We start from the raw sequence: 15,161 nt of genomic DNA, 5'->3' as shown, positions 1-15,161 counted from the left end.
AAACACACACATGCACACACACTCATGTGTGTATACACACACACGCATACACACGCAACTAATGCAAAAAGTTAAATTGATATACAAAGTGTATTCAGGTTCAATTCTTTAATGATAAATTCACTAAAAGGCCAGAGGAGGCTGGAGAGATGACTCAGAGGTTAAGCGAACTGGCTGTTCTTCCAGAGGTCCTGAGTTCAATTCCCAGCAACCACATGGTGGCTCACAACCATCTATAAGAGATCTGGTGCCCCCATCTGTCATGCAGGCATACATGGAGGCAAAACATTGTGTATAACAAACAAACAAACAAATAAATAAATAAATAAATAAACAGATCTTTAAAGAAAGGAAGGAAGGCAAGGAAAAAAGGAAAAGGGGGGGAGGGAGGGAAGGAAGAGGAAGAGAGGGAGGGAGGGAGGAGGAAGGAGTAAGGAAGGGAAGAAAACAAAAGAAGACCAGAGGAAGCATTACATACAAAAACCAAATATTAATTCCTGGATTGTGATGGTTTATACTGACATAGAATCCTACCTGCCATAGCCAGACCTCAGCCACACTCATCAATACCATGACTGTCTATATCACCTGTCAAAAGTACAAACTTACATTTGCATATGACAGCTTTTAAACGGGGGTGGGGGAGGGACCAATATATGCATTGTGGCTGTCTGTCTACTATGTAGCCTGAAGCCCTTCCTCCTTACCTGAAGTGTCAGGTTGCTCCTGCTGTTAAGGACCTTCCTCTCTGCATCCTGGAATGCCTTCTGCAGCCTCTGCTCCATCGTCTGGGCAAACTTGCAGGACTGAATGTTGTCTGACTGGCTTACAAACTGCAACACTAGAAGGAGAGCCACAAGTCACCACTCACCAATGCTCAGTATTAGTTCCTCAGATTTAATAGCAGCTATGATACAAAACATCATGATTTATAGGTTACAGAACTTAGGCAAATAAACAATAAGACCAGACAAGCTTTAATTATAGTTTTGAAAGTGGATCTCAAAATAATTTATAGCAGAGAATAATTAAAAGCACGATTGAGCCCAAGGTTTTCTCCAACACAAAGTCCTGACTTTATCCCATGAGACTGCAGACATCTGCTCAAAGATGACAAACAGTGCCCTCTATCTCTGAGGATGGGGATGCTCAATTGTCCTCCACACTAAGCTGATGGTTCCCACCACAATGGTACCTTCACTCTGGTGGTTCACAGACTTTGCAAATAAGAAATCACAAGGGAAATCGAGAGAAAGCTGTCAAAGAATTTGCTGGGAGACTACTTAAATAACAGCCTGAACCTGTTAGTTCCAGACTATAGGCTTTATGGATGCTCAACTCAGAGTAGTAGCCACTGGTAAGAAAGGGGAAAAACCTATGCTGCAATGCAATAAGCATATGGATTGGGAAGAAAAGCCTTTATGGTGGAACATGTCTAAAAAGTCAGAATTAGAGACGTTTAGGAAGAAGACTTGGACATCTGGTGAGTAGGGAAGTTTGAAGGTATAAGGACTATGGAAGCCGGCAAGCAGCCAGTAGTGGGGCTTGTCTGGTCCTGGAATGATGGGACCTTTTCCTTCTGGTAACTTGCCTGTCTTCAGCTGGAAGGCACCTGCAGGCTGGGGCTTCCATGGGGAGGCAAGCACCGCCACTGACTGTAAGGCGGGAGTGTGTTGCTTCAGGTCGGCAGTGACGTTGCTGACTCCATACACATCCAGCATGTCCATCACCACAGCAGGCAAATACACCAGCCTCCCTTTGGTAGCATAATAGCCGACTGTGACATTATGAGAATATTCCAGGATGTCCACCTACAAAATAAAAGTACCCCCAGAATGCATTGTTTATTTCCACAGTACTTTAAGTTCCTCTTTGTGTTCTTAGAATCACAGCTGTTATTTAGTAAGGCTGCAGAATAGGATGCTCTTGTTGAACAAATATCCTAACAACCCTGAAAAGTACACGTGTGAATTACAAAGTATCCCAATACAGCAAAATAAAACCTACACAAAAACTATGTGAGTAAAAGCTGAATCTGGTTTCATATTCCTTAAGTATTTTGAGCATGATCCAATGAGCATTAATTATATCATCAGGAAGTCAGAGTGGAGATAGCAGGCCAAAAAGGTCTAAGGAACAGAATGCTGCTTAGAAGAAAAGTTACATCCCACCATTCCTGGGAGGCAAAAGGCAAAGACGATGAATGAAGTAGGGCACCTTCTGGGGATGGGTGACAAGGTATCTAAAGTGGAATTTTCTGCTTTGATGCATAAAAGGAGCCTTCAGCCTTGGCTCCATTCTTGGCCTAGACACTGGTTTAAGGCCAAGTAGGGATGAGTCAGAGGTCTTCTCTTCCAGGAGAGTCTTAAGGGACACTGATGACCTGAGTTCTCTCTGTCCCAGGAGAATGATTTTGTGGCTTCAGAACTTATTCTTACTTCATTTTGCTTTGTTGATATATGTTTATGTTTTTAAATGTGGGTTTGTGTTTTTTATATATTAAATGTGATGTTTATCATAAAATTGGAGTTTTTCCATAAAATTGGAAAATTAAGAGAAAAATAATTATTGTTTCAGGTATTACAATTACTACCCACTAGGTATATCTCCTTTCAATCATACTTACCTAGGAATACATATTTTTGTGTATATGTGTATATATGTGCATGTAAAGAAATATATATATATTCATATACATATATGTATACATGGTAGATACTGATGCATAATCTCTTTACTTCTCTATATGCCCGAGAGGGTATATGTTTGTGTCTATACATATGTGTGTGTTTGTCTACATGTGCACACATGTGTATATATTTGTGTGGGAGGGTGTTTGTATGTATTGTGTGTGTGTTAGCGTGTCTTGCTGGAGATGGAACCTAGGATTTCATGCACAGTAGACAGAAGCTCTACTACTGATCAGATAGATCCCTAGCCTCCTTCTTTTCATTGTGGTAAAATTCAGATCTTATGCAATCTACCAATACAATCTGCTTTATATGTACTGTTCACTGATACTTTTAATACACAGATAATGGCTACAACTGGCATCACTACCCATCTCCCATGCACTTCATGGGCTTCTATGTCAGGCTATTTTAACCTCTGCATACCTTCCCCATTCCTGCATCTGCATTAGTGTCCTATGTGGCTGGGGAGATAGGGCAGGGACAATCCATTAGCACAAGGCCCTAGGTCACAAATATTTTCCAAAAAAACACTCAAGAAAACTGATTTTTTTCAACACAATGGATGCAATTTTGTTCTTCCAATGTATGTTTTCAATTGGTTCTTTATAAAAGTAACTAACCAAGGAGCTTGAAGATGGCCCATGAACATAGCCCCAAAGAACAACTCACCCAGTGTGCAAGCTGTGAACTTTCTAGCCCTTCTAATTACTTTAAAGAGCAAGCCTTGATTCAGGGACTAATTGTTTTTCATACATTTATAATTTCTGTATGTCTTTAAAAACAAATAAACAAATGAACCAATACCTGAGCAAAGGGATGCCAGGCTCTGCCCCGCCCCAGCCTTGCGCAGGCAACACTGGCTACCTGGACTGAATGGGCTACTCCTGCCCACTATTCTCATTTTTGCCACTACATTTTATTCATGGAAAATGATCCTGATTTACATTCATTGTGCTAATACAACAATTTCAGAAGAAATGTGTTAAGTTTACAAACTGCACCAATTATTTTGAAAGAATTGCATCTGTTGTGGTGGTCTGCAATGATGTGCAGAAAAAGCAAAAGCTACAGAGGTCATTGGAAAATGACTGCAGTTCAGTGAAAACCACACCAAGCAAGGGAAGGAGAGAAGTTACATGTTCAACTTTTGGTTTTAAAATATTAAGGTTTCCAGTGCAGGGACCACCTAGTGTAGATTGCTTTTCCCTTCTTCTCTCCTTTCCTTCTTCCTTCTTTTTTTAGAATTGTAAAAGAGAGATTGACAATGACCAATGGAGGATGTGCCCAAATCTCATCCCTGGTCCTCTGTATGATGGAAGCGTGGGGTGGGGGTGAGGGGTACTAGGATGGATGCAGCTGTTACCCAGACCATCAAAAGAAGAATGATATGTTTAAGCAGTACAAAAGGGAGCCCACTGACTGCCAATTGCATTTACTGCTCTAACACTTGGGATCAACCCAAAAGACTGTAAAACAATGCCTCCACTACTTGGCTGTGCCATTGAAAGCAGCCAGCAGTTATTAAGCAGTGCTTGGCATTAAAGTGTTTGGAGGGGAAAATGTTTACTTCCCTGTCTGCTGCTGGCACACCCAGCAGAGAGGAACTCCTCCTACAGAGCTGAGTAATTGGGGCTTTTGTTGTTGTTAGTGGAAGTAGTGGTTTCAGTTTGGGTTTTTGAGATAGACTTACTCTGTAGCCCAGGGTAGCCTCAAACTTGGGCAAGCCAGCCTTTCATGTTCTGGGAGTATAAGCATGGAATATCTACCTGGCTTTATTATACCTGGTTAAATAAATCACTATTTATAATTGCCCAGAAGATAAAGAGAGAGAGAGAGAGAGAGAGAGAGAGAGAGAGAGAGAGAAGACAAAACAATGGATGGCTTCTAGAGGATACCAAATACTCTTCCAATGATGGGACAATTTTTAAAAATATGAAATGATCCTTTTCTCCAGCCACAAGATGCTAGTTATCTGCCAAAATGTCAAAAACTTCCATTTCTAGAAAGTGTGGGTGTGGCACCTAGGAAGAAGAAAAACATCTACTCCTACTCTGGACCCAAGAGGGTGTGGGCTGAATTGGCCATCTTAGAAAGTTAGGCGCTTACGTGAGCGGAGACATCATTGTGGCGGAAGGCCTTCCGCAATGCCTGTGTAAGCCCTTTGGTTACACCAAGCTTCAAGGACTCGCTGTTTTGCACTCTCCTCTGGGTCAGGAAGAGAACTGTGGGGTGAAACAAAAGCAAGCGTCAAGAATGAACCTCATGATGAACAAGTACCACCCCCAGCCTCTATGGCCATCAAACCTAGAACAGTTGAATAAGCAAAGGCCCACCAATTAGGGACAGGCTGGGGGGTGACTGTTAATCTGATGAAGGCCCAAGCCATTTATGGGGTCTTAATGCCAAAGAGCTGGTATGCTGATGCTACTTTATTTCCAACTCTTGCTGTCTCTGACTATGAGGACCACCTGGCCCCCAGTGGGTCAACATGCAGCCATATTTCTGTAACAGCATCCACTGACATACTTAGAGACTGGCCCTGAGCTGGGTTCTATAGCTCTAATCAACCCTAAATCCAGAAGGGACCAGTCCACCTCATAGCTGGGGATGCAAATGGCATCAGTGGCTGGATTTAACGGTCACCATTAGAAGGAACTCAAGAGTTCTGCCAAAGCTTCTGAAGGAGGCTGGATCAGGGGGAGGTTTCCATGGGAATTGATGCTTCTGATGAGTACTGAAGGGTAACAGTGATCAGCTGGCAGGAGGAAGGAGTTGTCACACCCCCCACCCCACCCCCACCCCACCCCCTGACTCCCAGAGCCAGGGGCACCAAGGGAAAAGGCATCGGGAGAGGAAGGTGAATCTTGTCGGTACACATGTTTAGCTTGGTTCTAAGGAAGAGAGGAAATAGGGGTTTAAAATGAAGTAATGAATTATAGAAGATTCCTTTGACTACATGCTGGTAAATAGATTGAAGAAGACAGAGGTCTGAAGAGGGAGAGAGATGTGTAGAGAGAGGGTTGCAGGCGCGAGGGAAGTGGCAGTAGGGGGCAGGATGGAGAGAAGGGGTATTCAGGAGTGACGACAGAAAGCACTGGTGGCTGGTCAGCTGTGGCTAGTGGCAGAGAGTGAAGAAGACAGCAGCTGAGAGGGTGTCTGCATGGAGGTGGGAATGCTGGGAGAAGGCATGGATCTGGAGAGGGGAGGGGGTTAAAACCCAGATGGCATAATAGAGAAACTGAAAGAGATACTGTATTTTCCGCTATGCCTAATTTCACAATTTCCCAGTTTAGAATAAGATATAATTTCCTTTCATTCTTTGTGGGCTGAGGAGGAAGGCGGGAATGAGCATTCAACACTGGCATGCTCTTTCAAATAATTTGTCTAATGCTTTTTATAGAGAACACTATTCTACTATTCAAAACACTCTAAGCATTCTAGACTCACTTTCTGCAGCCACGGAGTAGGGCAGAGAAGAGATCAGCCCCACTGACATCAAAAGAAACCCCATTCCCCCACTGTGTGATTCAACTGTCCGGTTGGTGCCTGCTGAGTAGGAAAACTTCTCAGTGGTGCAGTGAATCCCAAGAGTTTGTGTTAAATGAATCACATTGTCTCTTCATGTGAGGCATCACTGGAGTACTTCACAGACAAAACGTGCTGTGTTCAGGAATTGCCTGACCTGGAGTAAGTGTGGTTTCCCTGGGTGCTTCTGATGTTGGAACCAATCCTAAGACTAGAATCTGTGCCATCTACTGTTCCTCTTTTCTGACACATGATGAGGGTCAAGGGTTCTTAACCTTGGCAAACTGATCAGTTTGTCTCTTTCTCCCCACTTCTATCCCCCCTCTCTGTGTGTGCACTTGGGTGTGTGTCTATGTGTGTCCTTGTATGTGGAGGTCAGAAGACAACCCCAGGATATTCCTCAGTTACTACCCATCTTGTTTTTTGAGACAGGTTTCTCACTGCAGCTCATCGAGTAGGCTAGACTGACTGGTGAGTGAGCTCCAGGGATCTGTCTGTTTCTGCTTTTCTGCAGCTCTGGGGTTATAAGCTACCACACCCAGCTTTCTTAAAACATGGGTTCTAGGAGGTCAGGTCCTCATGTGAAGCACTGTACCAACCGAGTGTTGTCTCCAGCAAACTGTTAGTCCTTATTGTGCAGACTAAGCATCATGAAATGTTAAACATAATACCAGGTGCCTACATATTCTAAGTAACACTCCCTTCCCAATGTATAACAACCAGAATGTCTCCAGACATGGCCAAATGCGAGCATTCCTTACTGACACGCACTGACCTAAGAGAATTCATTCGATCCAATCACCGAGGTCAAGATTGCCCTCTGCCCTCAGACCAGTGAGACGATGTCCTCTCACCTGTCTTTACTAGGAGCCTGTGGGACATCTGACAGTCCAAGTTGGATGCCATCCTGCCAGTTGTGACCACTGCGGTAGATACAGCCGGAAAAGCAGCATCTGTCTGCAAAGATGGCAGTCTCGTGGCCTTCACTGATGCTGTAATGGATGTCAACGCAGCTGTGATTGTGAGAGGGCGGGTCGTGGAGGCTCTGGCTGTGTCTGGCCTGGCAGAATTGGGGAGGCCAGTGTGCATGGCTTGTGGTTTCTTGGGGAGGTGTGTTGTGGACAGCAGGCCTGAAGCAGAGCCCGTGGCCCCTTGTGTGGCTGTATGTGTGCTCATGCCGTATGCCGTCCGGGCGAGCATGTAGGTTGGTGTGAATGGGAATGCAGTGTGGACTGTCCCTGCTGTCACCTTTGGGCTTGATGCTGCCTTGTTGGTGACATTTTTAGCTAGCGCCGTGGTCAGACTGCTCTTGGCGAAACTGCCGCCGCCGCCAGCGCCCTTTGCAGTGAGGGCTGCCGACAACGCTGCTGGGGTTGACTTCCTCAGAAACAACGTGGTGGTGTCAGCAGCTGCAGCTGTTGCTGTCAGTTCTCCCTTGGGTGACACTGAGCTTTCCACTGCAAAGAGAGAAAAGGAAAAGTTTGTCATTAGCCTGGTCTGCACACATCCCTGTCCTGATGGTGAAGGAATGCCACTTGTGAGCTAGCTAGTGTAAGAAGTCTCTACACTCCAGGCTTGCAGTGGAGAGAACTCAGGGGAGACAACCTTAGGTTCATTAAGTCAACCAGCCATAATGAGGACGCCACTTACAGCAAAGCCGTGGTTGATAGCAGGGACATACATTTTGAATACTTTAAAAAAAAATTCAAGTAGGCAGGGAGGATCAGCGGCATGCCCGTCTGCAGCTGTACCTCACTACTGACCGAGGGGAGGCAGGCTGCTTCAAAGCAAAGCTGGCCATCTGTGTTGCGCTTGAAGATGTTTTGGCCGAAAAAGCAGTCATACCTGTTTTCTGGGTACCAGGAAACAAACTACCTGCATTAGTAGCTGCACCTGTCCATTTCTTGGGGCGCCGAGAAGTTCGCAGCACTTTTGAGGGGGTCCTGAGAAAGGCACCAGTTGATATAGAGGTTGAATCTGTAGTTGAATGATATTGCAGGACACTCTGGAATTGTGGGAAGCCATTTTTCCCCGGTGATAGATAGATGTCACTGGAAATCTGTGAATCTGTGTCTGTTCCATCTGAAAGCATTTGCTGCAAGCTAGCTGCAGAGGCTAAACTTGGCCATGTTGGCCAAAGAGGATGGGCTGGCCGGAGAGGCAGCTGTGACACAGGATGTTGACTTGTAGGTGGGTAATAATCAACAATTGCGGTCTCAAAGTCTCTTGGATGCTTGTTTGTGTGCCACAGGTCGGTGTGGCTTTCAGCTATGGCCCCTTCAGATGGTTGGAGGGGCTGACTGCCACTTTGGCTGAAGACTAGATCCTGAAAGTTAAAGCTGTCTATAGTCACCGACTGCCCGGCAGTCTCTTTGAAATTCTGAGACTGCATCGCATTGACAGCTGCAGTTGTACCGCTGGGAGGAGTCGCTGAAGCTGGATGAGGTTCCCAACTTATAGAGTTAATTGTATGCGTGTTTAAATCATGATCTGTTTGCCATGGCAAGCCAGATATTGTCGATTGTGTGGAGAAGGATGCATTTTCTGCTGAAAGAGAGCTCCAGAAAGCATCTGTGGCTGCTGGCTTTCTCATGCCTCCCATTGTGGGGAAATCATAGACAGTGGCGGAGGAGGGAAGCGCTGTCACCTGTTTGGAAGCTGAAGCTGGCATCACAGACAGGCTTGTGACAGCTGTGAGAGTCTCCAGCCTGGCTCTGGAAGAGGCAGGAGGACCTGCCTGAGGGGCTTGTGTGGCGAGCATGGATAATGGAGGTGGCTCTGATGGAGAGAGGACTGTTCTTAGAGCTGTCTTGTTTAGAGGTGAAATATGACCTGTGTTAAAATCAGAGGTGAATCCACTCACTGCCTGAAGACTTGAAGCCTCTTTAGTCGGAAGGGCCCACAGAGGAACTGTCCCTTTTGCCTTTTCATTTTTCCTGAAAATGGCTGTCACCCTGTCCTCTTTTTGCTGAGGAAATGTCCAAATTGTAGGAGGAAGATTAGGACGGTTGCTTGAGAGGAGCTGCATGGCTGCATCAGGAAGGTATTCATCGTGGCCATCTTCACGGGGAGCGAATGCCTCTGGCACAGAGGCTGGGGAGGCATGATCTCTAGTGGGCTGGAGGGTGATAAGCAGAGAGGGAGGGGCTCCTGTCCCCTTCAGTGGTGACCCAGGAGCTGCCTCAGAAGGGACCATTTGCTCCTGACTAGGTGTAGTTGGAGGCAAAGAAGGCAGCAAAGAGGAAGGGCTGTGTTTTGGGGAGAGGGTGGGCTTCCTGAAATGCTTCGGAGCTTCTGACAAATGTGACCAGTTGGTGGGGCTATTTGCTGGAGAAACAGGGGCTAGCTTTCTGCTGCTTATCACTGACTCTGCAGTCTGGAAATGTAGAGGCCAAGCCTCATAGCTTGCTGCCACTGTGCTCAGACTAATTGGCAATGGTACCCCACTGCTCCCTCTGACAGCCCCCACTGTGTGGACCAGCTGGGTGGATGCAGGTCTCGAAGTCTCTTCCAACATGGACCATGAGGAGGTTCCACCTGGAAGGCCTCCAGGGGTTAGGGAAGGGGGAGGCAGGTGGTCCAGTTCTGCCATGGAGCTCAGAGCCCCAGGAGTGGGAGGACCTGCTGAGCGGGGACTCTCTAATAGGGACGGCTCAGAGTACTGCCTTGTTGAGGATCTAAGAAAGTCTAAAGGAGGGGTACCTATGGAAGTCCGGGCATTTCTGGATGGAGAGTGGTTTGTTTTGAGAGAAAATGGGTTTAGGAAATTAACTGGGCTCTGGCCTGAAGAGGAGTCAGCTGGTGTGATCTGGGGAAACAAAGGCACTTTGGTAGGATGCTCTATAGGCGCAGGAGGGGTGATGGAATGAGGTGAATCAGGGGCCAATGAAGATGATGGTGGTGGAGGGGGAAGTGGAGGGCTGTCTGACATCAAGAGATGCTTTGAAAGGGAGGGAATCCCCACCACAGGCTGTGATGGGGAAGCGGTACTCAAGGTGGCTGATGGAGCTGTAGGCAATGAGGGAAACATGCTGGTACGAGGCAAACCTGACATGGCCGCTGCTTCTCTTCCCCCTCCAGGCCTTGTGTGGACCACAGTCTCAGTAGAGTCCTTGGCAAGATCTAGGGAGGCGCTGTTTCCACTTCCTTGGTAAAGGGACGAAGAGAAGTCCACACGAGCCCTGGTTCTGCGGTGGGCCTTGCGCAGAGGTGTCTGGGATAGCTGCGAGGAGCTTGTGTTGTCAGGAGGCTGTCCCAGAACATGCTTGGTTCCGTCTACTGCTGAGGAAGACTTGACTTCCAAGAAAGGCCATGTTGGTGAAATTGGTAACAATTTCCCGAGAGGAAAGGACTCTGGGGTCGGAGTGATGTGTGTCTGTAGATTATCTGTTCCTGTGAAAGAACGTATCCTCGTGAGACATGGGATAGGGATGTGGCATGGGATCGAGAGACTGCTACAGAGGGCAGATGCTGGAGACAAGGAGCAGCCAAAACAGACCCTGTCTGGCCACAGAGCCCTTCTACTCATCATAGCACCTTTGTGAAACAATTCAAACAAGGAAATTAATAAATACAAGTGTGTGATGCAGAGAGCCCACAGGGCAGTGCTCTGAAAATTAGTCTCGGATGAAGACATTGTTTTTTGAGACAGGGTCTCACTATATAACTCAAAGAGATTTGTCTGTTTCTGTCTCCCGGTGCTGTGATTAAAGGCATGTACCAACCACGCCTGGCTGATGAAGGGGCTTTTGAACAACATTATAGAAGACACTCATGTATTTCATTTTTCCCTATTCCTTACCAGGCTTAAAGCACACAAAAATAAGACAGGTGTGGCTACCTGCAGCTAGCAAATGACACCGAGATAGATCTGAGCCAAGGACTCAAACTGCACAGTCTCCCTGAACATGTTCTTCAGTCCCCAATGCACCTCAAGAAAAAATACATTCAAGGCAATATCTCCAGGAAAAATGGCTTCAATGAGACGTATTTCTCTTCGATTTAAAAGGATTCCTGGTTCTTTGTTCATGATGTGTCAAGGACCAGAAGCAATTTCTTTCATATTAGATTATTTCAAAAGGAAAAATTATTTGTATCCTACTTAGGACAGGAGACACTTCCCAAAAGGCCTTGGTGCCACTGGCAGCCCTTGCTGAGACCAGAACTGTCAGCACAGTGTGTGACACCCCAGTAGAAAGGTGAGGAGACATTGGCACGCAGCAGGAAAGGAAGGTGGGAAGATGGAAATGTGGGGTGGCACATATCCTGCTCTATGATGCCCCCTTCCTGGCTCCTCTGGGTTGATGATACAAAAGGTAGCTAATATTTCTCTCCTTTCTCTTCTCACTACCCCCTTGTGTGTGCATTTGTGAGTGTGAGTGTGTGTGCATGAGTGTGCAGTGCACGTGTGCATTTGCAAGTACGTTTGCATTGTTTGTGTCTACACTGATGTGTGTGAGGGTATCTGTGAATGTGGAGGTCAGACATCACCCTTCCATGCCATTTGTTTCTCAAGAGCTGTCCACAGTCCTTTGAGATGAGATCTATCACCGGGGCCTGGAACTTGCCAACTAGGCTAGCCAGAGAGCCCCAGAGACCCATCCTCCTGCCTCCACTCTTCCTTGTTGGGATTATGATCATGCACCAGCTGGCGTAGCTTTTTACTGTCCTCTGGAGATCAAACTCAGTTCCTCATGCTTCAGGGGCAAGAACTTTACCAACTGAGCCATCTTAAAGCCCTAAGGCTTTAAGAGTTTTAAACGAAAGGAATGGTACTTGTAGAGCTTTTTGCACTCTTAGCCAAAACATTGGCACCGTTTGATAGAAACCACTTATTAGGAATTCAGAGTCTGGTTGATAGATACCCTCAGCCTCCATTGCATATATAAGGACAAGAGGCACAGTGGAACTATCCCACACAGCTACTATGAGGAGCAAATGAACTCATGGAGGCGGAGGGGCAGGCTCTCTGTGCAGAAAATCCCTAAACAAATAAGCTCTGCTTACAGCCTGGGCCTGTCCATTTAATGCAAGAGGAGCCGTGACCCACAGAGAGAACATCCTCAGCTGGAGGAGCACAGAAGCAGGTAGGGGTATACAGACTCCTCCCTCCCAGGGCTAGGCTTCATCTCCAGGTTGCCTTTCTCCTGCACTGCGTTCTGCCAACCAAAGAAGGGATCAACTGGAGAAAGTCCTACAACATGAAAGCTTTGCAAATAAGCAACATCCTCTCCATGACAAAAGCTAAGTTGTAATTAATTGTCTTCTGAAAGTTTCCTCTGTGAGACTTGGAAAAGTAAGGGTAGATGGAATTTTTCTACTCTAAGAACATATGGACATTTTCCTTTTGATCCTCTGTGTTATTGTGGTTTCTTTTTAAATAAAAATCTTTAATTATTTTATTTTATTTATATATATGGGTATTTTACCTGCTTGTATCCATGCATACCATATGCCTATCTGGAACCCACAGAAGAAGGTGTCAAATCCCCTGGAACAGGAGTTACAGATGGTTGTGAACCACCATGTGGGTACTAGGAATTGAACCTGGGTCCACTGAAAGAGTGCTCTTAACCTCTGAGCCATTTTCTCAGCCCTGTATTCTTATTTTTAAAAATTTCCCATTGTTGGGATTCAGATGTAAGAAATTGGCCTCAGGTCACTATTAGGATTTGTCAGGGTAGAAGCCCATATTGCCACCATCCTCAATGGGACGCTGCTATATTCTGTAAGGAGACCAGTGTCTTCTGATGAAGCCATCCTAAGCCATAACCATGTCATGATTCTGTGGGTCCTACCTGCAGGACCCAAAGCTCCCTGAAGCTCAACCAGGTAAACCCACCTTCAACAGACAACAGCGGCAGGAGGGACATGGCTCCGGACACTAACATCCACACAGCACTGTATTCAAGTCCCTGTGCTTCTTGGGGCCTCCTTCATGGTTTACAGTGAGAACTGTGCTTCAGGGTTACCGCGTGTGACCTGAGGAGGTGTTCTCCCAGCTAGCTGAAGTCTCACAAGGAAGGCACACACTACAGCTTGCATGGCTTCCCACTCTTCATTCATGCTATCTCCTACCCAGTCAGTGGTATATTTGCATCCAACTGTGTCTGGCGACACATGTGAGTGGATACAATGTCTGTCTAGATGGTTTTGCAGTTTGCTAGTTTGCAGTTTAGTTTAGAATCCTCTTTTTAAATATAAGTATTAGGATGTCAGGGGAAATCTATGTAAGATCCCTGTGTACTTTTATTGGAACAGATTCAACCACTGGTCTGGTTCCAGAGTCAAAACAAACTCATCTTGCTTCAAAGACACAGCCTTGGAACTAAGAAGGATGCTTAAGCCAAGCAGCTTCTGATTCTAGAAAGATGTTCTATCACAAACATGTTGCACATGGAGGTGGGGCAGAAATGGGTTGCTAGGAGGCCGGCAAGGGTCACCAGCCACAACCAAAGGAGGCTGATGGGAAACCCCAGGCTAGAGTGAGAATGATGGCCTATGGTGGATTTATTTCTTCTTACTAGAACCCAGGGTTTCCCAAGGGACCCTTTACTCTCCCACACAATTCCCAATGCATGGGGAAGGAACTATCTATGAACAGTTTTGAAATGTGCCATCTGCTGTGCTCTGGTGTGATACACTCTTAATGCCATGTCTCTATCTTCTGACATAGTAGAAGCTTCATGAATGAACTTCTTAAAATACCACACTGATTGGCTGGCACCATGTGACTGGCTCCTGCTAATGAGTTATAAATGAAAATGACAAGTGTGGCTTCTGGGTAAGACATTTAAATGCTAAGGAAGACATTCCAGAGATCACTTTCTGGGCTGTAAGATGTCTCAGCAGATGCAGGCATGTGACACCAAGCCCGACAACTTGAGTCCAACAATGTATGTGCATGCATACCGGTTTGAGTGTGTGCTCTCACATGACAGGCATCTAGAGGTCAAATGACAACTTTGGCGAGCCATTTCTGTCCTACTATACGGGCCCTGGGGATCAAACCTGAGTCATCAGGGTTGTTGGCAATCCCTTCTATCCCCTGAGCCACCTTGCTATGTGTTTTAGTTCAACTTTATTTTTTAATATTCAACCCTTGGAATATATGTGGGATATTTCTCAAGCACAGTTGACTTGAGAATACAGCAACTTAAACAACTACCAATGACATACATAAAGCTGAGGAAGAAGTCATATTCACTGATTAGCAAGTGATACACATTCAGAAGATAACTGGTATAAAGAACGGCAGACAATAGTGTTTTAAAGACATGTCAACTAACTGAAACTACTGGTAAGCAAAGACACAGACTAGGAGGAAATATACAGACTCGTCTGTGTTCAAAATTCCCTTATGCAGAAATAGAGTCAGAAGCTCTCTAAAAATACTTACTTTCTCTGCAGGAGAAACTAAATTCACCATGAGCTTGAAGAAATTCAAGCTATTAAGACAAATCTTAGCCTGCCGTTCTTAAATCAGGAAATATATCATACATTGAAATCCATGCCTCATTGTAAACTATAGGTCACAAGTAATGAAACAGACATTCAATTGCCTGCTACACAGCAGAAGGACAGAGCCCACACTTCTGGAGCCCTCTCACCATTCTCTTGCTGCTACCCATACTCCTCCTTGGTGATGACCGGCATCATGAGTGAGGAGGCTGGAGTGATGGCTCCTTGATTAAGAGTGCTTGGTGCTCTTGCAGAGAATCTGAGTTCAGTTTCCAGCATCTGCACTGGGTGGCCCACAGCAACCAATAACCCCAGTTCCAAAAGATTCTATGTTCTCTTCTGACCTTCTGTGTGTGGTGATATCATGCTTGTACAAATAAAGCCTGTCATGGGGGGCGGTGTCAGAGAATGGAGCTTGCCAGTAGCTAACCAGAGTGGTCTGGAGATCTGTACAGACAGCTGTCAGGCAGCAACACGATATAA

The 15,161-nt window shown here is 45.9% G+C and overlaps 1 protein-coding gene across 1 annotated transcript in view; it reads right to left on the bottom strand.

The window, feature by feature from the left end:
- The window catches only part of Kiaa1549l (KIAA1549 like), a 112,092-nt gene extending 99,002 nt beyond the window's left edge, over positions 1-13,090 (bottom strand). Inside the window, exons 1-6 of the mRNA XM_051183806.1 lie at positions 13,060-13,090; positions 8,094-10,610; positions 7,073-7,648; positions 4,800-4,915; positions 1,592-1,811; positions 708-841 (exon numbers count right to left, since the gene is read on the bottom strand). Of these exons, the coding sequence (XP_051039763.1) occupies positions 708-841; positions 1,592-1,811; positions 4,800-4,915; positions 7,073-7,648; positions 8,094-10,610; positions 13,060-13,090 (3,594 nt within the window). The remainder of the gene's footprint in view (positions 1-707; positions 842-1,591; positions 1,812-4,799; positions 4,916-7,072; positions 7,649-8,093; positions 10,611-13,059) is intronic.
- Positions 13,091-15,161: the final 2,071 nt, after the last annotated feature.

This window comes from Phodopus roborovskii, unplaced genomic scaffold (assembly GCF_943737965.1).
Source record: "Phodopus roborovskii unplaced genomic scaffold, PHOROB, whole genome shotgun sequence".
Lineage (NCBI taxonomy): Eukaryota > Metazoa > Chordata > Mammalia > Rodentia > Cricetidae > Phodopus > Phodopus roborovskii.
The sequence above is the reverse complement of the archived record's forward strand: the minus strand, read 5'-3'. Positions and strand labels throughout refer to the sequence as shown.